The sequence below is a fragment of the Narcine bancroftii genome, chromosome 2 (assembly GCF_036971445.1).
Source record: "Narcine bancroftii isolate sNarBan1 chromosome 2, sNarBan1.hap1, whole genome shotgun sequence".
Classification (NCBI taxonomy): domain Eukaryota; kingdom Metazoa; phylum Chordata; class Chondrichthyes; order Torpediniformes; family Narcinidae; genus Narcine; species Narcine bancroftii.
Window position 1 is genome coordinate 178,122,990 of NC_091470.1, and position 21,212 is coordinate 178,144,201.

Here is a 21,212-nt window from a genome sequence, read left to right on the forward strand (position 1 = left end):
AACTCATGTTCCATCTGCCTGATGAATCCATTGCGTCCAGATGCCTCGCTATTTCTTCTTTATTGATAGCTACAAGCCTTTTCCCAAGTACAGATGTGAAACTAACTGGCCTACAGCTCCCTGCCTTTTGCCCACATACCGCTTTGAACAGTGGTGTGACATTCGACGTCTTCCAATCTGCCGGGACCTGCCCAGAGTCCGCAGAATGTTGGTAAATTATTACCAAAGCCTCGACTGTAACTTCTGCCATCTCTTCCAGTTCCCGAGATGCATCCCACCCTTTTGTCTGTTGGTCTGCACTCCTTGCCCTCCCAGACTTTTCCCCCAGCCCTTGAAACAGATGCCTGCCTCTCTTTTTTAACTCCTTCCTCGAAGGGAAGGGCTCAAGCCTGAAATGTTGGTGATATATCTTTACCTCCTGTGGATGTTGCGAGACTGGTCGAGTTCCTCCACCATCTCTGTGTGTTCACTACAATCACATCTGCAGACTTTCCTGTTTCAACCCTTTCCTTGGCATCTGTTGCACACTGAATAGCCCAAATAAATTATTTACCTGGGACTGAGTGGCAGCGATGTAAATCCACTGAACTCCTTGATTAGGTTGGAGTTACAAGTATACATTTTATAATTCATCTGATCTGCTTGAGTTCATGAAAATAAGCGGCAGCATCTTCCACCCCATAACCACGTTAGCATTAAGATGCACGTTCCATGTATGCAGGAAAGCACTCTGACACCTGAACTCTGACTTCAAACATGTACCTCCCCACACATGCAAACATACAACCCCACAAACAGGTGTACACCAACACATAAACATACACTTGCACCCACTCACACACACAAAAACACATTATGATACCCTCCCATAGGTCCATCAGACATTGGAGCAGAAAGAGTCCACTCAGTCCATCGAGTGTGCTCCGCCAGTCCATCATGAGCTGATCCATTCTCCCACTCAGCCCCCTGCCCAGCCTTCTCCCCATAACCTTTCATGCCCTGGCTAATCAAGAACCCATCAATCTCTGCCTTAAATACACCCAATGACCTGGCCTCTACAACTGCCTGTGGCAACAAATTCCACAGATTCACCACCCTCAGGCCGAAGAAATTCCTCCGCATCTCTGTTCTAAGTGGACACCCTTCAATCCTGAAGTTGTGCGCTCTTGTCCTAGGCTCTCCTATCGTGGGAAACCTTTCTACATCTATATCTGAATATACAACTGCAGACACCCCCTTTTACATCATTGTATATGCATTAACACTCCTTTACACAGACACATACCTATCCAAAGTATTCACGTTAACATGCTTGTATATACAGTTAAACACAACGAAGCAAGCATGCACTAGTGGAGAATCCTCTATACACACATCAGCTCATACATATACACCGAGGCAAGTTAACCAGAAAAACACGTGGATACATGCCCCCACGAGGCAGGACGTGGAAACATCCCTGCACCGCACGACAACAGGACACAGGCATCACCTCACAGCCAGGGGTGGGACACCGCCCGCCCGCACGATCCCACATTGCCCACCTGACCCCCCCATACGACTCCACTCCACCCACCACACTGCCCACCTGACCCCTGCAAGACCCCACAACCCCTTCCTCCCCTCTTCAAGTTGCCAGGGGATAGATTGAGAGAAATGGTCCGAGGTTGACAGGGTGTAATGGGGAAGGCCAAAGGTGACCGGAGGATGGGGGGGTGGGTCAGGGGTGACCAAGGAGTGGGCTACGGGTGGGTGATGTGGGGGTGACTGATGGGGGGGTGACTGGAGGGGTAACTGAAGGGAGAGATAACTAAGGAGGGAGGTAATTGAGGGGGAGACTGAGGGGGGCAGGACTGAAGGTGACAGGGGTAGGGGAGGGACCGGGTAGAGGAGGGACCGGGTAGGGGAGGGGACGGGTAGGGGAGGGGACGGGTAGGGGAGGGGACGGGTAGGGGAGGGGACGGGTAGGGGAGGGGACGGGTAGGGGAGGGGACGGGTAGGGGAGGGGACGGGTAGGGGAGGGGACGGGTAGGGGAGGGGACGGGTAGGGGAGGGGACGGGTAGGGGAGGGGACGGGTGGACTGGGGGTGAGACCGGGTGGAGGTGTCGGGGTGGGGGGACTGGACCGGGGGGAGGGACCGGGGGGAGGTGTTGGGAGGGGGGGACTGGGAGGAGGGACCGGGAGGGGGGACTGGGGGGAGGGACCAGGAGGGGGGGGGACTGGGGGGAGGGACCGGGAGGGAGGGAACTGGGGGGAGGGACCGGGAGGGGGGGGGGACTGGGGGGGAGGGACCGGGAGGGGGGGGGACTGGGGGGGAGGGACCGGGAAGGGGGGGGGACTGGGGGGGAGGGACCGGGAGGGGGAGGGGACTGGGGGGGAGGGACCGGGAGGGGGGGGGGACTGGGGGGGAGGGACCGGGAGGGGGGGGGGACTGGGGGGGAGGGACCGGGAGGGGGGGGGGGACTGGGGGGGAGGGACCGGGAGGGGGGGGGGGACTGGGGGGGAGGGACCGGGAGGGGGGGGGGACTGGGGGGGAGGGACCGGGAGGGGGGGGGGACTGGGGGGGAGGGACCGGGAGGGGGGGGGGACTGGGGGGAGGGACCGGGAGGGGGGGGACTGGGGGGAAGGACCGGGAGGGGGGAGGACTGGGGGGAGGGACCGGGAGGGGGGGGGACTGGGGGGAGGGACCGGGAGGGGGGGGGACTGGGGGGAGGGACCGGGGGGGGGGGGGAAAGGACCGGGGGGCGGGGGGAAGGACCGGGGGGGGAGTGTCGGAGGGAGGGACCGAGTGGGGGTGTTGGTGGACCGGGGGGTGGGGAGGGAAGAACCGGGGGGGGAGTGTCGGAGGGAGGGACCGGGTGGGGGTGTCGGAGGGACCGGGCTCATCCTCGGCCTCCGAAGGTCTCTGGGTGGCGGAGGCACCGCGGCCCCAACCCTCACCAGCCAGTCCGGTTCCCTCCCCGCCGGTCCCTGATCCCCCCGGGCCCGGACCTCCCCCCGGTCCCAGACCCAGACCTAGGCCCGGCCCGTACCCACCCCGGCGGCGGCCGCGGCTCCCGGTCCGACTGCGGGGACGGAGGGGGAACCGGGGCAGCGCCCCCAGCCGGCGGCCAGCGGTAGCTGCGGGGACCGGGGCTGCGCCCCCAGCCGGCAGCCAGTAGTAACTGCGGGGACCGGGGCAGCGCCCCCAGCCGGCGGCCAGCGGTAGCTGCGGGGACCGGGGCTGCGCCCCCAGCCGGCAGCCAGTAGTAACTGCGGGGACCGGGGCAGCGCCCCCAGCCGGCGGCCAGCGGTAGCTGCGGGGACCGGGGCTGCGCCCCCAGCCGGCAGCCAGTAGTAACTGCGGGGACCGGGGCAGCGTCCCCAGCCGGCAGCCAGCGGTAACTGCGGGGACCTTGACCGGCACCGTGTGGTGTGGGGGGGAGGAGGTGTGGTTGTGCGGGCAGGGAGTCCGGGATCAAGGAGCAGGAGTCGTGGGCACGGGAAGACAGGTATCAAGGACCAGGAGTCGTGGGCACGGGAAGACAGGGATCGGGGACCAGGAGTCGTGGGTATGGGGAGACCGGGATCAAGGACCAGGAGTCGTGGGCACGGGGAGACCGGGATCAAGGACCAGGAGTCGTGGGCACGGGAAGACAGGGATCGGGGACCAGGAGTTGTGGGGACAGGGAGACCGGGATCGGGGACCAGGAGTTGTGGGCACGGGGAGACCGGGATCAAGGACCAGGAGTCGTGGGCAGATAGCGGTAAAGTGACTCGAACAGGGGGCTATGATCACAGCCCTGTGGGGCTCCGGTACTGATGGAGATTGTGGAGGGGAAGTTTCTCACTGATCGTGGTCTGGAGGCGAGGAAATCCAGGATCCAATTACTCGGGGTGTTAACGCCCAGGTCTTGGAGTTTGCTGATCAGTTTTGAGGGGTTGATGGTGTTAAATGCCAAACTGTAGTCGATAAAGAGCATCCTGATGTATGTATCTTTGCTGCCCAGATGTTCCAGGGCTTCATATAGAACCAGTGAGATGGCATCCGCCGTAGACCTGTTACTATGATAGGAAAACTGTCACTACTCAGACGGGTGTTGATGTGAATCATCACCATCCTTTCAAAATACTTCAGCACTTTCCAGGAATGAAAGGGTTATCGTACAAGGAGCATTTGACAGCTCTTGGCCTGGACTCGATGGAATATAGGAGAATCTCATTGAAACATTTCGAACGTTGAAAGGTGGGGACAGAGTAGATGTAGAAAGGTTGTTCCCCACAGTGGGAGAGTCCAGGACAAGAGGACACAACTTCAGAATTGAAGGGCATCCACTTAGAACAGAGACATGGAGGAATTTCTTCAGCCAGAGGGCGGTGAATCTGTTGTGGAGGCCGAGTCATTGGCAGAGATTGATGGGTTCTTGATTAGCCAGGGCATCAGGCCGGGCAGTGGGGCTGAGTGGGGAAATGGATCAGCTCAGGATTGAACAGCAGGGCAGATTGGATGGGCTGAATGGTTGATGGTCTGCTCCTGTGTATGATGGTGTTATTGGAGTTTTACTGTATGAGAAAGGTCAGCATTGAGCTGAAGGTCATCAAATTTAAAAATTTTTATGTATTCATCCAACGCGCTAATAGACCCTTCTGGCTCACGAGCCCATGCTGACCAATTCCACCCAATTAACCTACAACCCCCGGTGCTTTTTGAAGGGTGGGAGGAAATTGGAGCCCCCCTGGGGAAAACCCATGCAGACACAGGGAGAACGTACAAACTCCTCACAGACAGCAGAGGGTTAGAACCCCCGGTCCCGATCACTGGTGCTGTAACAGTGATGGACCAACCGGGCTGCCCCCAGATGTCTCCACCAGATGAATTAAGTTGTCTGCATGCACAGATACGTTTAGATTGTGTACGTGAGATTGTATTCTTAATTTTCAACAGCCCGTCATGTTTCGGTCTGTCCTACACATCCATGCATAAGCCCTGAGCTTATTTGTGACGTGCATTTCAATTGGCCATTCATTCCTTTCCAGGATAAGCTTGAGAAGTCTCTCAGCTTCTTACAGCAACAAATGGAAGAGGTGTTCAGGAGCCAGAACGCAGAGGAGGCCAACATGCTGAAGCTCAAGGCAAGTTCCTGCAAAGCCTGGTCTGTGGGAAGGGGTTTCACCGCGTCTAATTCATGAGTCACGGACAAGGCGTGCGGATACACGGGACAGTGTGGCTGACGGTATGAGCCGCCCCATTCTGGCTCTAGAGGGGCCAAAAGTCCTGTTTTCTATGCTGTAATGATTTTCAGCCGATCGATTTTTCTGCCCTGACCCACTGACCTGCACCCAGTCCACACGCCTCCCTTCCACGTCCCGGTCCAAATTCAAATTGAGCCCACATTCACCACCTCAGCTGGCAGCTCGTTCCACACCCCCACTGTGTGAAGATGTTCCCCTAAACCTTTCCCCTTTCACCCTTAATCCATGTCCTCTGTATCTCACCCACCCTCAGTGGAAAGAGCCAACCTACATTTACCCTCTCATAATTTTAAATACCTCCAGTCAATCTCACCTCATTCTACGCTTCATGGAATAAAGTTCTAACCTGTTTAACCTTTCCCTTTAACTCAGTCCCTGAAATCTGGGCAACATCTTCTCTGCCCTCTTTCTATCTTAGTGATATCTTTCCTGTAGTTCGGTGACCAGAACTACACACAATACTCCAAATACCTTATAAAACTTTACCATAATATCCCAGCTCCTGTACTCGACACTTTAATTTATGAAGGCCAAGATGCCAAAAGCTCTCTGTACAACCCTGTGATGCCACTTTCAGGGAATGATGTATCTGTATTCCCAGATCCTTCGGTTCTACCACACTCCTCAGTGCCCGACCATTTACTGTGTACGTCCTTACTTGGTTCGTCCTTCCAAAGTGCAACCCCTCACCCTTGTCTGCATTAAATTCCAACGGCCATTTTTCAGCCCATTTCTATAGCTGGTCCTGATCCCTCTGCAAGTTTTAAAAACCTTCCTTACTGTTCACAATGCCTCCAATTAGTTTTCCCCTCATTATCTCCTTGGTTTTGCCCTTTATTTGAGGCTAACTGTTTCAAGCCACCATGTTGTGACTAGTCACACATCTTCCTCTTTCCCTGGGCTTCAAACTGTCTCCACTCTTCCAGTCAGGTTTCTAAGCGATGGCTTTATTTCCATGGGTTCAAGTTTTGGAATCCTGTGCATGGGAATTACATCAATGCCATTATGTGCCTTCTCGATCTTCAAGACTTCCAATGCTGCTCCCAGGTTCTCCAACTGATGTTTTGGGTATTGATGTCCCAATGGGGCTTTCACACCCAACGCTCATCCCAAATTCTTTCATTGTACATCATAAGGCATGGGAGCAGAAATAGGCTATTCAGCCCATCGAGACTGCCCCACCATTTAATCCTGAGCTGATCCATTCCCCACTCAGCCCCACTGCCCGGCCTTCTCCCCAATCACCTTTGATGCCCTGGCTAATCAAGAACCCATCAATCTCTGCCAATGACCCAGCCTCCACAACTGCCTGTGGCAACAAATCCCACAGATTCACCACCCTCTGGCTGAAGAAATTCCTCCACATCTCTGTTCTAAGTGGATGCCCTTCCATCCTGAAGTTGTGCCCTCTTGTTCTAGACTCTCCCAACATGGGAAACAACCTACTCTGTCCCTGCCTTTTATCGTTCAAAATGTTTCAATGAGATTCCCCTCCCTCATTCTCCTAAATTCCAACGAGCACAGGCCAACAACTGTCAAACGTTCCTCATACGATAACCCTTTCATTCTTGGAATCATCCTTGTGAACCTCCTCTGAACCCTCCCCAATGTCAGCACATCCTTTCTTAAATGAGGAGCCCAAAACTGTTCCCAATTCTCCAAGTGAGGTCTCCCCAGGGCCTTACAAAGCCTCAACATCACATCCTTGCTCTTAAATGTTATTCCTCTTGAAAGGAACGCCAGCTTTACATTTGCCTTCTTATTCACCAACTCAACCTGCATGTTCACCTTCAGACCGTACCGCACAAGGACTCCCAGGTCCATTTGCATCTGGGGATTTTCAATTTTCTCCACATTTAAATAATAGTCGCCCGTTTACTTTTTTCTACCAAAGTGCGTGACCGTACAACTTTCTGACATTATATTTCATTTCCCACTTCTCTGTCTGTTCTCCTGATCTAAGTCCTTCTACAGCCTCCATGTTTTCTTTACACAACCTGCTTCTCCACCTCCCCTCACAAACGGCCACAAGGCCATTCATTCTACGATCCAAATCACTGATGTGCAACATGAAAGGGAGCAGCCCCAACACTGACCCATGTGGATCTCCACGAGCGACTGGCAGCCCAACCAGAACATGACCCCTGTATTCCTCCTCTCTGCTTCCTGCCAATCAGCCAATGCTCTCCCCATTTATTCTCAGCTCATCCTCTTGGTTCATTTCAATAAAACAAAATAATTAATTTGAATGTCTCTAGATGTCCAACACACTTCCTAATCTGAAACCATCCCCCCCCGCCCAACCCCATTCTCCATTCCCCACTCTACCTCCTTCACAAACCTTTCTGCCTGGATGTAAATGGGTGTCCATCTCAACGGATGTTGTGTCCGATTTCAAGTTACTAATGAATTTGCAACGAACTTGAATCTTTGGCTCTCAGAGTTGAACCTGACACAGTCTGAAGGGGAAACTCACTTAAGTCTGAAGAGAGAGTGTTTTGGGGAGTAAGTTTTGGGCCAGCCACCTGTGGATTGTGTTTGTGTGTGAGTGAGTGTGTGTGCGAGAGTGTGTAAGTGTATGTGAGTGTGTGCGTGTGCGCAAGAGAGTGTGAGAATGTGTGTGTGTGTGAGAATGTGTAAGTGTGTGTGTGAGAGAGTGTGTGGGCGTGTGCGTATGAACGTGTGTGTATATGTGTGTGAGAGAGTGTGTGGGCGTGTGCGTATGAACGTGTGTGTATATGTGTGTGTGTATGTGCGTGTGTGCATGTGTGTGTGTATGTATGTGCGTGTGTGCATGTGTGTGTATGTGTGTGTGCATGTGTGTACTTGTGTGTATGTGTGTGTATGTGTGTGCGTACATGTGTGTATGTACGTGTGTATGTATGTGTACGTGTGTGTATGCATGTGTATGTGTGTGTGCATGTATGTACGTGTGTATGTATGTGTGTGTACATGTGTATATGTGTGTGTATACGTGTGTGTATGTACGCGTGTGTATGTGTGTGTACTTGTGTTTATGTGTGTGTGTGTATGTGTGTGTACATGTGTGTGTATGTGTGTATATGTGTGTACGTGTGTGTGTGCGTATGTATGTGTGTGTGTACGTGTGTGTATGTGTGTGTATATGTGTGTGTATGTACACATGTGTATGTGTTTGTGAGTGTGTGTGTACGTGTGTGTATGTGTGTGTATGTATGTGTGTGTACGTGTGTGTATGTGTGTGTGTGTGTGCGTGAAACTTTCCTCTGGAATGTGCTGCCTGTGGCGTTACTGACCTTGAACACATGAACCTTTGACCTTGCAGCCTGCACCTTCAGTGTGGACATCGCCGGTGTAAGTGGAGGGTAGAGTTGGTCTCTACACTTTCTGCAACGTTTCCTGCTTCATCACATCCCCTACACACCTGCATGAGCCTTTCCCCAGGCACACATCAGAGGCAAACTTGTGGGGCTCGACCTAGTTCCCAAGGTTTCTCTCCCTGACACCAAAGTCTTTGGCTTTCCCCTCGATGTGGGAAACGTGGAATTAGCCTCCAGGGGAATTCAGCAGGTTTTCCCAGCCTCCTTTCACATTGTGTTGAAGTTTCCAACCAGAGCAGTGAAGAGGTGATGAGGGAGGGGAGGGGGTGAGTGTAGAGGCTGACTCTGAACTGGTCTCCTGCGCTGGTTGGGAAGGTTCCGCGGGTGTTTAAGGGGGGTCCAAGTTTGAACAGACAAAGTGACCGAATAATTTAAAATTCCCGAGTTTCCTGTAGACATGCGAGGGTTCATGAACGTTGGAAGACGGAGCTAGGGAGGGTTTCAGGTTTTCTTGGTAGGTTTGTATAGGAGAGCATCACATGGAAGGTCGAAGGGACTGTACTGTGTCCAGGTTAAAGGAGGAGAACGAGCGACGTTTCTAACATAACCCCCTCAGCATTTAATCTGGGAGCAGGTTCCTCGGGTTCATTTAATAGGTTCACCGTGTACTTTAGTGGGGTGGGGGGGAACGATGATTATTGGACGTGTGCAGAGACTGGATCCAAATCCCACCATGGCAGCTGGAAACTTCAAATTTACTGAGCCATCTGGAATTTAACCACTCAGTTTGGGGATCCAAGATATTCTCTTGATCAGCAGGGCCCATTATCATTATTCCAGGAAGGAAATTGAACATCCTTACCAATCTCCTAATCCCAACCCACGGTTGGTCCCTGAAATAGTCGAGCAAGTCTGTTAGCCTCTGCTAACTTGCTGTGTGGCTTTGTGTCCTCTGGAGAATGTTCCAGCCAATCGCACTGGACAACAAAAGTTTCAAAAGGTTCGCTTCCTGAAAAAAATTGGGTGCTTTTAATAGACAACTTCCAGCTGAACACAAAGGTAATTTCAGATTTGCTAAATCGCATAGGAAGTTGGAGAAACATTAAATTATCTTTTATTGGATTTACCATGTTTAATCACAAAACAATGTTGACACATTGCATTAGTTCAACCCACCTAAATATGTTTTGCCGCTGATTTTCATTTGTACTCAGCATCTGATGCCTCTCATGTCAGTGTCCGACAATAGTCGGCCAGCGTTGAGGGATTCCAGTTGCCCTGATCCCGCTTTCCCAGGGTCTCAGTGTCCTGGTGAAACCTTTCACCGTGTCCATCACTGTCAGCGCCAAGATCAGCGGGGAAGGTGTCCAAGTGCGAAAGCAGAGAATTAATTTTCAAAGACGTTGCATTTCATAGTTTAGTGTGTTTGAAGTGGACTTAAAATATAACAGGAAATCACAAAAATAGGTGATAATCTTAAAAAAACAGTATGTGGCAGGGAAAGTTTAAGCTGATTTTTGTGATCAGAAGTACAAAATCCATAAAATACACCCAAAAGTGTTTAGGAAGCAGAATCTTCATTGTCCCATGTTATCGCTGGACCCCCTGAATCTTTTTCACCCAGAGGCACCTCAAAGAGTGCTCGTTTGGACTGGATTCGCTCGAGCTGATTTGGGTAATATTGGCTGTTCCCATGGGTTCTTAGATTGGTGTCGTTTACTGCAAATGTAAACCCGATTCCACATTGAGTGTTTCCCTCAACACCACTCTTGGTTTCAGTCAAAGCAGAGAGGAATTAGAAATGTGGAGACTTTCCATTCAGCCCATCGTTCAGACTTGAGCTTCATTATCGGTAAAGTGGTGGAGTTCAGGTTAGAAAGCTTGCCTGCTTTCTGGGACAGTTTGCACTGATATGGTGACCACTCACAGCTACTGAACATCTATATCACTACTCGAGGGCAGCTGACAAGGACGACACCGTCTGGGCAATCCCGCCTTCTATTTCACCCCAAGCAAATTTACCTCTCTCTCACCTCCCTCTCCCTCTCAGCCCTGCTCTGCATCTTCACTCCCACTCACTCTCTCCACCTTCCTGTCCCTTCCCTCGTCCACTTTCTCCCTAACCACTGTTCCCTCCCCTCCATTTACATCCCTCCCGAATCTATGTCCTGACCTCCATCCCTTTCCCACAGGGGTCCTCAACCGTTTTCTTTCCACTCACATCCCACTTTAAGTCATCCCTAGGCCATCGGGGCTCTGTGATCAGTAAGGGGTTGCTTAAGGAGGGATGTGGGTGGGAAGAAAAAGTTTGAAGCCCCCTGTTTTAATTGTCCCTCATGGACTCGTTATGTGCAGGGTTTCAGGACTCCAAAGGAAATGGGCCAATGACAATTTTTCTCAAGCAAAATAACAATTGGGCTTAGAACAGTGATTCTCAACCTTTCCTTCCCACCCACATCCCACCTTAAGCAACCCCTTACTGATCACAGAGCCCTGATGGCCTTAAGATTACTTAAAGTGGGATGTGAATGGAAAGAAAAAGGTTGAGAACCACTGATTAGACCTTAAGACAGATGTATGTATATGACGGTAACAGGCCCTTCTGGTTCACGAGCCCGTGCTGCCCAAATATCCCAATTAACCTGCGACCCCGGTACATTTTGAAGGGTGGGAGGAAACCGCAGCCCTCCCCCACCCCCCGCGGAGGAAACCCATGCAGATACATACAAACTCCTTACAGACATGGCGGGATTTTAACCCCTGTAACAGTGTCGCACCAACCGCCATGTTATCCATGCTGTTTACAATGTTCCTGTCCCCCCCCCACCCCGTCCCTTGACTCTCCTCCTCCCTCTCCCTCCATCTCAGCTTTCCACTTCCCCCCTCTCTCTCCCTTCATTCACCCCCTCCATCTGCTTTTCTCTGGTGAAATGAAGGGGGTGCCCACACTGTCTCACCATTGGGCGGCGCTGCCAAAAGGTAAAGATGATATTTAATGTCTGTTGCATCCTTTTCCATCTGACGACAGCCCAGATCCTGGATCTGTTTGGCCACACAAATACACTGAGTCACTTGTTGCCAAACCGCTCACTCTGCACAGCTGAACAGCTTAAAGCCAGAGGCACTGAAGGATTCGATAAAAATTCTGCCCTCCCCCCCCACCAATGTGACTGGCTCTCTGCAGCAAAGCCATCTTGCTCCCCTCCAGGTTCTGTCCCGTGCAAGGAAGCCCATCTTGTCAGTCACTCTGGGGCCAACGGGGTGAGGTATTGGACAGGAACGATCATGATTCGCTCCCCCCAACCCCCCCCCAACAAGTTCACCAAGGAAGCGCCCCCCTCTAAACCGGATGGGGTGGTGCTGTGCTGAAATTTTGGGAGCATGGGTCCTGGTCAAAGATGGAAACACTCGAGAGGTCAGGAAGTCTCTTTGTAGAGAGGAACAGCACCAAAATTAGGATTTATTGTCGTGTTCTGAGGCAGCAACACGGGGGCAAATATTCTATAAATTATAGTTCATTAGTGCAAAAAGGAGAGAGAGTGAATCCGTGTCTGGGGTTCGTTGTCTGTTCAGGAATCTGATGGCAGAGGGGAAGAAGCCGTCCTTGTGCCGCTGGGTGCTCGTCTTCAGGCTTCTGAACCTCCTTCCCGATGGTGGCAGAGTGAAAAAGGCCTGGCCTGGGTGGTCTTTGAGGATAGAGGCCGCTTTCTTAAGACATCGCCTCACGTCGATGTCCTCGATGGTGTGGAGCCTGGTCCCCGGGATGTCGCAGGCCTAGTTAACAACCCTCTGGAGTCCGTTCCTGTCCTGAGAGTTGGCTCCTCTGACTCAGACAGCGATGCAACTGGCCGGAATGCTCTCCACCATCCACCTGTTGAAGCTGGTTCAGGTTGAACATGAATATACGCAGCAGGTCAAGCAGGCCACTGTGGAGATAGGAACAAACTTAATGTCCCAGGTATCATATCCTTATTATTTCCCTCTCATGCACAGAATTAGCTCCCCTTCAAATGCAGTTTCCGGTGGTAATTGAACCAGAGACCAACCCACCCCTTTTCATTTCCACCCTTGGTCCTCTTGCTTTCAACGGGGAAGATTTTGGCACACCCATTCTGGGCCCAAGATCAAGATTGGATGGGCTTCCTGGATGAGCTGCAATCTTCCCCCACCCCACAGTCCCAGGAGCAGGGGAATCTTCACTTGGACACATGGTCTAAGAGGTCAAGGTAGAGACTACGTACACTGGGACTCAACGGCCCTCTCTGTAACTAGATTCTGGACTTCCTAATGGAAAGACCACAGTGTGGCCTGGCTGGTGGCAGAGCGTTGAGCGCTCTGCTGACCACTGGCGCACCTCAGGGCTGAGTTCTCAGCCCACCCTTGTTCACCCCCCCGACCCACGACGACATTGCTAGATCCAGCTCCAACACTGTCATCAGGTTTACAGATGACACGACAGTAGTTGGCCTTGTCAGCAACAATGATGAGTCGCACTACAGAGAAGAGGTGGAAACTCTCGTGAGATGGCACAAGGGTAACAACCCGCATCTCAATGTGAACAAGATGAAGGAGATGATCGTGGATTCAGGAGGACCAGGAACCACCACCCTCCACTATACGTCAACAACTCTGTAGTGGAGAGAGTGGAGACACCAAGTTCCTTGGAGTTCACTTAACCAGTGACCAACTTAACATCTCCTCCCTTGTCAGGAAGGTGCAACAGCGACTACACTTCCTGAGAAGACTGAAGTGGGCGAGGTTACCAGCCATCATTACGCCAACCTTCTATTGAGAGCATCCTGTCCGGCTGCATCACAGTGCGGGGATGGTCCCTGCAGAGAAATTGATCGGAGGCCAATCCCCAGGACCATAAGTGTGGCAGTGAGGATCACTGGGGTCACCCCCCCCCCCCCAATGGACAGGATTTACTGGAATCATTGTCTGATAAGGGTGCACAAAATCGTTGAGGATCCCTTCCAGCCCACACACGGCTGCAACCGTGGGGGAAGAGATATAGGAGGATCAGTTATTTGTATAGATGAAATACTTGTCCTACATCTATACTGTTTGTCCGTCTGTGTGTTACATCTGGTAGTGTGTTTTGCACTGAGGACCAGAGAACGCTATTTTGTCGGGTTGTACTTGTACAATTGGATGAGAATAAACTGACTTGAGAGAGGGTGTGAAGAGGTGGCCCTTATACTGGGAATGAGATGGCAGGGAGAGCTGGTGGGGAAGTCGGAGCAGTTCTCCTGGCCTGTAAACAAGGATCCTTCATGCCTCTGTGAGTTAACCTGCTCCAAAGTCCAACAGCCAAGTCTTCTTCCCGGAAATAACAGGACCTTTTGCTTTGAACAGAAAATGGCGGAGAGCTTGGGCCACAACATAGCTGCTGAGTTCACCTCCCTGCATCAGTTCCTCAACGACGAGGAGCAGCAGATGAAGGGGAGGCTGAGGGAAGATGTGGAGAAGATCTCACATCAACTGAGGGAAAACCTGCAGAGGATCACCGAGAAGCGGGCGTCCATCGAGTGCACCATCGTGGAGATCCAGGAGCGGCTGAACGTGCAGGAGACGGCCTTCCTCGCGGTAGGTCCTCGCTACCAGCACTGCCACCACGCCACAGCGACCACACAGGCCGGTGAATGGGCGGCCCCCGGGTCTAGAGTCCAAGAGGGGTCAGTGGGATCCATCCCAACAGCATGGGGTGTGTCCCAACAGCATGGGGTGCGTCTCAGACATTTCAGGGGGTCCCTGAGAGAACATTGGTTCCTAACAGAATACAGGGTCCAAGAGAGAGTAGTGGAGTCCCAGAGAGGACGGGGGTCCCAGAGAGAACAGTGGGATCTGTCCTGGGTTTCTTGGGGCAACAGGGTTAACATCTCAGTCAGTGCAACACTGTTACAGCACTGACCCTTGAGTTCAAATCCTGCGCTGTCTGTAAGGAGTTTGTACGGTCTCCCCGTGTCCCCAGGGGCTCCGGTTTACACCCTCTGTTCAAAATGTACCACGGGTGTAGGTTAATTGGGTGAAATTGGGCAGCAGGGGCTCGTGGGCCAAAGGGCCAGTTACCGTGCTGTACGTCTGCATTAATATTAAATTAATATGCCCTAGGGAAGTGTGGGATCAATCCCTGAGTGCACTTTGGAATCACTCTCAGAGGGAAAAGAAGGATCAATCATGGACTTCCCGGGGGGATCTACCGCCAGAGGGAACAGAGGGACATTCTCAACATCAACCAGTGATGGACAGCTAAACCTGAATGCCTGACCACCACAAATCCAGCCCTACTAACCCTTGGGGGAGTAGGGTTTCACTGCCCCTCCCTCACGTGGAACCGCAGAACTGCCATGACAATGTTTTCTGGGAGGAATCTGAACCTGACTTTCCCTCTTGCTCCCTCCCCACGAGTTCACTGAACTGGCGTTCTCGGCTGTCAGCCAGCTCTGGGCACATGCTGGGGTTCATCCAGGATAAGGGATGTGTCCGGGGATGCCTGTCATTATTGTGTGTGAAATGATTACTTTCTCTCTTTCTTTTTAATGCTTTATGCCTGCAGGACGTTAAGTCCCTGATCGAGAGGTAGGTGTTTTTCCCCAAAATCCTGGTTTGTGTTGTCATAATGTCTAATTGTGTTGTCATGTGGAATGGAAAAGAGAGGGGATTTGAAAAATGTAGTTAGAGTAGCTCGTGGTGGGAGACAATGCCTGCAGGTTTGATCACAGCCGCCCTCCCTCTCTTCCCTTGGAGAAAAACTCCACCTTCTTCGTTCTGTCTTGTTGCTCATTGGAATAATGGTGAACGTTAGCCTCCCTGTTCTTCATTAAAAGAATGTACCCAGCAGAATTGGGTGGAGTAGAGGGCGTACTAACTGAGTCTACAAAGGGACATCAGAACTAGGAGCAGGAGTTGGCCATCTGGCCTGTCGAGCCCTGCTCCGCCAGTCAATGAGATCATGGCTGATCTGATGATAGGCTGATCTCCACCCACCTGCCTTTTCCCCACATCCCTTCATTCCCCGACAATGCAACATGGTCTTAAATATATTTACTGAGGTCGCCTCCACTGCTTCAAAGGGCAGCGAATTCCACAGATTCCCCACCCTCTGGGAAAAGCAGTTCCTCCTCATCTCCTCATCCCTGGATCTTGAGGCTGTGCCCCCTAGTTCTGGTCTCCCCCACCAAAAGGAACAACTTGCCCACCTCTATCTTATCTATGCCTCTCATAATGTCTTTGCGTTTCTATAAAATCCCCCTCACTCTTCTAAATCCCAGCGAGAACAGTCCCAGATGACTCAATCTCTCCCCAAAGGCCAACCCCTCTCATCTCTGGAATCAACCTCCTCTGCACCCCCTCCAAAGCCAGTCCGAGCTTCCTTGAGTACGGAGACCAGAACTACACACAGTTCTCCAGATGTGGCCTCACTGGGACCTTGTACAGTTGCAGCTGAACCTCCCTGCTCCTAAATTCCATCCCAAGTTCTCAGATGCCAGGATATTTCCTCCTGTTACCCCGATGCTGAGGTGAAACGCCATGGGCCTAGTGGTTGGCAGGGATCTGCTCCTCATCGCACCTAGAGTTCAGGGACCCCTCTGACAGGAACAGCTCAACTGGTAGAGCACTCTCCCACTGCTCCAGAGACCACTCCACCCCCCCAACTCAATGCAGAAATCCAGTGCTGCCTGTGTGGAGTTTGCACGCTCTCTCCTCCTCTACCCCAAAAGCATGCAGGTCACCAGGTCCCACCTCCTGGGTGTCAACATCTCCGAGGATCTGTCCCAGATCCTCCGTGACAATGCAGTCACAAAGAAGTTTGCCAACAGCTGTACTTGGTGAGGTGTCTGACGAGATTCGGTACATCACCAAAAACCGCTCCAGGTGGACCATGGAGTGCACGCTGGCCGGTTGCATCACAGCTTGGTACAGAGGAACCAACTCTCAGGACCAGAATGAACTCCAGAGGGTTGTGAACTCGACCTGTGACCACAGGGCATCAGACTTCACTCCATGGAGGACGTCTACATGAAGCGGGGTTTCAAGAAAGCAGAGTCTATCCTCAAGGACCCCACCACCCAGGCCAGACCCTCTTCACTCTGCTACCATCAGGGAAAAGGACTAGGAGCCTGAAGTCGAGCACCCAGCAGCACAAGGACGGCTTCTTCTCCCCGCCATCAGATTCCTGAATAATCAATGAACCAAAGACACGGCCTCACTTTTCATCCACTGTTATTGTTATTTTTATAGTAATGTTGTAAGATGGTTATAATATGAATGTTTCCTCTGTGACGCTGCCACAAAACAGTGAATTTCATGACGATAAATTCTGATTCAGGTCAGGGAAGTGGTGGGGGGTTGATGGGCAAATGAGGGGGAATAGGAATGGAACTGCTGGGATTGCTCTAAGGGATAGAAGAGAGTGGATGGGCCAATGGTCCCAACCTTGTATTCTTGCAACAGGTCCTACGTGAAGTTTAAGAAACCGGCAGAGGTTCCACTAAATCTGCTGCTTGGCGAGTTTGCCGGACCGTTGCAGTTCATCATATGGAGACGGATGTTCAACGTGATCAGTCCAGGTGAGTGTGTCCTGCTTGTGGCAAAACAGCGGCTCGAGCTCAACATATACGTTTTTAAATTGTGTGGCATGGTCAGCGCCTCTCTGTGACAGCGCTGACAATCCGGGCTTCGAATCCCACATGGTCTGCAAGGAGTTTGCACACTCTCCCCATGTCCACGTGGGTTTTCCCCGGGGGCTCTGGTTACCTCCCTCCATTCAAAATGTACTGGGGATTTGTAGGTCAATTGGGCAGCACGGGCTCAAGGGCCAGAAGAGCCTGTTACCGAGCTGTATGTCTGCATTTTGTAGAGAAGGCCTTTCCACCCCTTGACCACTCTCTGATATTGGGATCATGGCTTGATCTTCCAACTCGGCTCCATTTCCCAGAACTTTATCCTCTCTGTTTGGGATGGATTTAGTCACTGAAACTGTGTAGAGAGAGGATATTTCTCCTCATCTCCCTACTAAATACCCTGCCTCCCAACCCCACCATTATTCTGGGACTCTACAAACCTTCCCTCCACTGCGCTGGGAGTCTCAGTGAGATCTCCTCTCATTCTTCTGAACGCCGACCCCTCTCTAAACTCTGGAGAGGGGCAGTTCCAGTCTACTCCGCACTTTCTAAATGGCTCAACCCTAGAACTGGTCTTGTGAATCCCTGCCGCACTCCCACCGAGGCCATGGTTTTTTCCACTCACAAAGCACCTTAAGTACATCCCTTGCTCACCACAGAGCACCTGGAACATCCGACGCCATTGGTGCTCTGTGCTGAGCAAGGGATGTACTTAAGGTGCCTTGTGAGTGGAAAGAAGGTGGTTGAGAACCTCTGCTCTAAGGCAAGAACTCCCATTTTAAATGAAGGATGAAATATGTGTGGAGTAACGCATGGTCTCATCGAGGCCCTGTACAATTGCAAGAAGACCTGTTTACTCTCTGCTCAAATACTCCCCGTACTAAAGACAACACGGTTAGAGCAGTGCTGTTCCAGCACCAGTGACCCAGGTTGGAATCCTGTGCTGTCAGAGAGGAGTTTGCACGTTCTCCCCGTGTCTGCATGGGTTTTCCCCGGGGGCTCCAATTTCCTCCCACCGTTCAAAACATGCTGGGGTTGTAGGTTATTGGTTGTAATTGTGCGACACGGTCTTGTGGGCCGGAATGACCTGTTACCGAGCTGTACGCCTACATTTCAAAAGTAAAATTCCAATTGCCTGCTGCACTGGCAGGTTGCCCAGTGTACGAGCCTGCCAAAGCTCACAAGGTCACAAGATATCAGGGCAGAGAAGGCCCATCGAGTCCACCCCGCCATTCTACCATGAGCTGATCCACCCTCCCACTTAGTCTCACACCCCGACCTTCTCCCCGTGACCCTTGATGCCCTGACTAATCAAATCCCTGTCGATCTCTGCCTTAAACACACCCAAAAACCTCACTTCCACAACCGTCCAAGGCAACAAATTCCATAGACTCACGACCTCCTGGATAAAGAAATTTCTCCGTGTCCCTGTTTTAAATTGATGCCCTTTTATCCTGAAGTTGTGCCTTCTTGTCCTGGACTCCCCAACCGTGGGAAACATCCTGGCCACATCTACTCCGTCCAGGCCTTTCAACATTCTAAATATCTCTATGAGGTTCCCCCTTATCCTTCTGTTCAACAAGACAATCCAAGGGCTGATAATCATTCTTCATACACTAACCCTTTCATTCCTGGTATCATTCTAGTAAATCCCTGTCCAACGCTAGCTTGTCTTTTCTCAAATACGGTGCCCAAAACTGTATCCAGTTCTCCACGTGAAGTTCTGCTCAATCAATGCTTTCTGAACTGGGGAGGGAGGATCATTAGATAATGTAATGGTGGAGATGGTTGACTGTTAAAAAGGTCAGGGGCATGTGGGGAGGTGGGCCTGAGGGCTAGAAGAGGGCTGAGGGGCTGGGCGGCCTGTCGCTACCTCACTTGTTGTTGTCTTGCTCCCCCCCCCCCCACCCTGGCAGTGCCTGCCGTCCTGACGCTGGAGCCCAGCACGGCCCACCCCGAGCTGCTCATCTCCGATGACCTGCGGAGCGTGCGGCTGAGTGACACATGGCAGGAGCTGCCCGACAACCCCGAGCGCTTCGATGACTGCGTCAGCGTGCTGTCTGCCCAGGGCTTCGACTCGGGCCGCCACTACTGGCAAGTGGAGGTGGGCAACAAGACCATGTGGGACGTGGGTCTAGCCAAGGAGTCGGTCAACCGCAAGGGTAACATCATCCTGTCGCCCGAGGATGGCTTCTGGACCATATGGCTGCGTAATGGCAATGAGTACGAGGCCCTGTCCACCCCATCGGCCTTCCTATCCCTCCGCACCAAGCCCAAGACCATAGGGGTTTTCTTGGACTACGAGAAGGGTCAGGTCTCGTTCTACAATGCCGACGACATGTCTGTTATCTACACCTTCACCGACTGCTTCAGCGAGAGACTCTTCCCCTACTTCAGTCCCGGTGAGGGAGATGGCGGCAAGAACACGGAGCCCCTGAAACTCTGTGGCCTTCGCTTGTAGACTTCCCTGGAGCCTCTATATTTTTCAGAGCGGATATTATACCCCTGGCGTGGATATTTTGATACAGTATTGTGCAAAAGAACTTCCTCTCTCCCCCAACAAAGGCGTGGTTTCGATAACAGTGTCAGGCTTTCAGTGGACGTGGGTGTGGCGAATAATCTCTTGAAGAAACTGCAGCCCTGTACAGTTCAACTGCTTCGGTGGAGATGTGAAAGTGACCCCACTCTCCCTTGACGATCATCAACCTATGATAGACCATTTCCCCGTCTCTCTGCTCTCCCATCATGGTTCATTTTGTGCTTGTAATTCGCATTGTTTCTTCCATGGTCTCTGCCCCATCACCACCCACTCCCTGCCATTCAACTCAGTCCCTCAACCCCCCCCCCATCTTCCATAAATACCCTGTGTCATCAATCCTTTCTCCCCCTGCCTTGTACCCCAATTGACCACCTTCCCTCCTCTGATCCCCTCTCCCATCCATCTGCACCAGCTTCCTCTCCCCGAACCCTAACGCCACTGCCAACCCCTTCCCTTACTCTCACCGCCTCATCACTGCTTCTCCCCTGGCCCCAACCCCAGCATCAGCTCTCCCCCAAGCCTCTAACTCTCCACCTAAAACCCCATGGCACCCCCCCCCCCCATTTCCAGCCAATTTCCCACCTGTAACCTCCACACCTTTCCCAACCTCATCAATACGTCCACCTTTACCCCATACTCCAGTCCCCACACATCATCCCCTTGTACACTTCAACCCCCAACCCAGATGTTCCCCCACCTGCTCCTGGCAATGGGGGAGGTATTGGTGTGAGCGGAGACAGGTTACGTGCTGCTCTGTGGGGCCTCCCTCTTGGTTCCTTGCAAGCTATGGGGGGGGGGAAATGGGGTCCAACCACAGAGGGGGGACCCCTCCATCTCATGACCAGTGGTTCGTGAGCTGACAGACCTTGGACATGAAATTGGTTCCCCTCTCCCCTGAATGTTGTGGACCCTTTCCCAGCTACGGAGAAAAATCTTAGCACCCATTGAATTTCACAACGCGCTGGTGGGAAGTGGGCTCCCTTTAGCCAGCAGAGTCAGTGGAGGGGGGGAGGGGGAAGTAATGGACCAGGTGTTTAGTGAGACGGTTAGGACGTGTGTGGACGTTACGAGTCTGTGCTAGATTGAGGCGTTTCATGAGATTTCTCCAGTGAAACAGGAGCAATAATGAACACCTATTTCCATGTTGCATCCTGGCCAAGAAACCTCATTTGCCCTCATGTCCATGATGTGAAGAGTTTCTGGTTGGGCCTATAATGAACCATTTCTTCAAGCAGCGTGGAGACTATGTTTGCGATGATGTTTAGGAAAGTCCAGAGGAATTCTCAAGTTCCAACAATAATATTCCATCCCCCACAACATGCCCTCAGGAAGCCCCCACTTGTACTCACCTTCCCTTCCAATGCATTCAACTCAAGATCCACGGTCTTGTAAACCTTATTTACAAAGTCTTCCACGACCTTTTCTTTGGAAGCAGATCTGAAATCTCACGTGCCGATCCCTGTCAGCCAGATTTAGAAATCAGATGGAGGGGCTGGAATGCACTGGCAGGTAAG

General features: G+C 52.2%; 1 protein-coding gene across 2 annotated transcripts; it reads left to right on the plus strand.

The window, feature by feature from the left end:
* The first annotated feature begins 3,283 nt into the window (after nt 1–3,283).
* LOC138754647 (zinc-binding protein A33-like) lies at nt 3,284–19,926 on the plus strand. 2 transcript variants are annotated; one of them, XM_069919220.1, is made up of 6 exons: nt 3,284–3,381; nt 5,018–5,113; nt 13,891–14,121; nt 15,092–15,114; nt 16,990–17,105; nt 19,076–19,926. In XM_069919220.1, exons 2-6 carry the CDS (start codon nt 5,057–5,059, stop codon nt 19,618–19,620), a joined length of 972 nt encoding a protein of 323 aa, XP_069775321.1. In that variant the 5' UTR covers nt 3,284–3,381; nt 5,018–5,056; the 3' UTR covers nt 19,621–19,926. The 2 variants fall into 2 exon arrangements, with proteins under 2 accessions (XP_069775321.1, XP_069775320.1); XM_069919219.1 differs by lacking the exon at nt 3,284–3,381 and adding an exon at nt 4,582–4,893.
* The last annotated feature ends 1,286 nt before the right edge of the window (nt 19,927–21,212 follow it).

What these genes read in the sequence shown, in the direction of transcription:
- LOC138754647 (XM_069919219.1), top strand. Translation starts at nt 4,597, where the DNA reads ATGTATTCATCCAACGCGCTAATAGACCCTTCTGGCTCACGAGCCCAT. An exon ending in GTTAAGTCCCTGATCGAGAG is followed by an intron (nt 15,115 to 16,989) that starts GTAGGTGTTTTT and finishes TTCTTGCAACAG; the next exon opens with GTCCTACGTGAAGTTTAAGA. An exon ending in GTTCAACGTGATCAGTCCAG is followed by an intron (nt 17,106 to 19,075) that starts GTGAGTGTGTCC and finishes CCACCCTGGCAG; the next exon opens with TGCCTGCCGTCCTGACGCTG.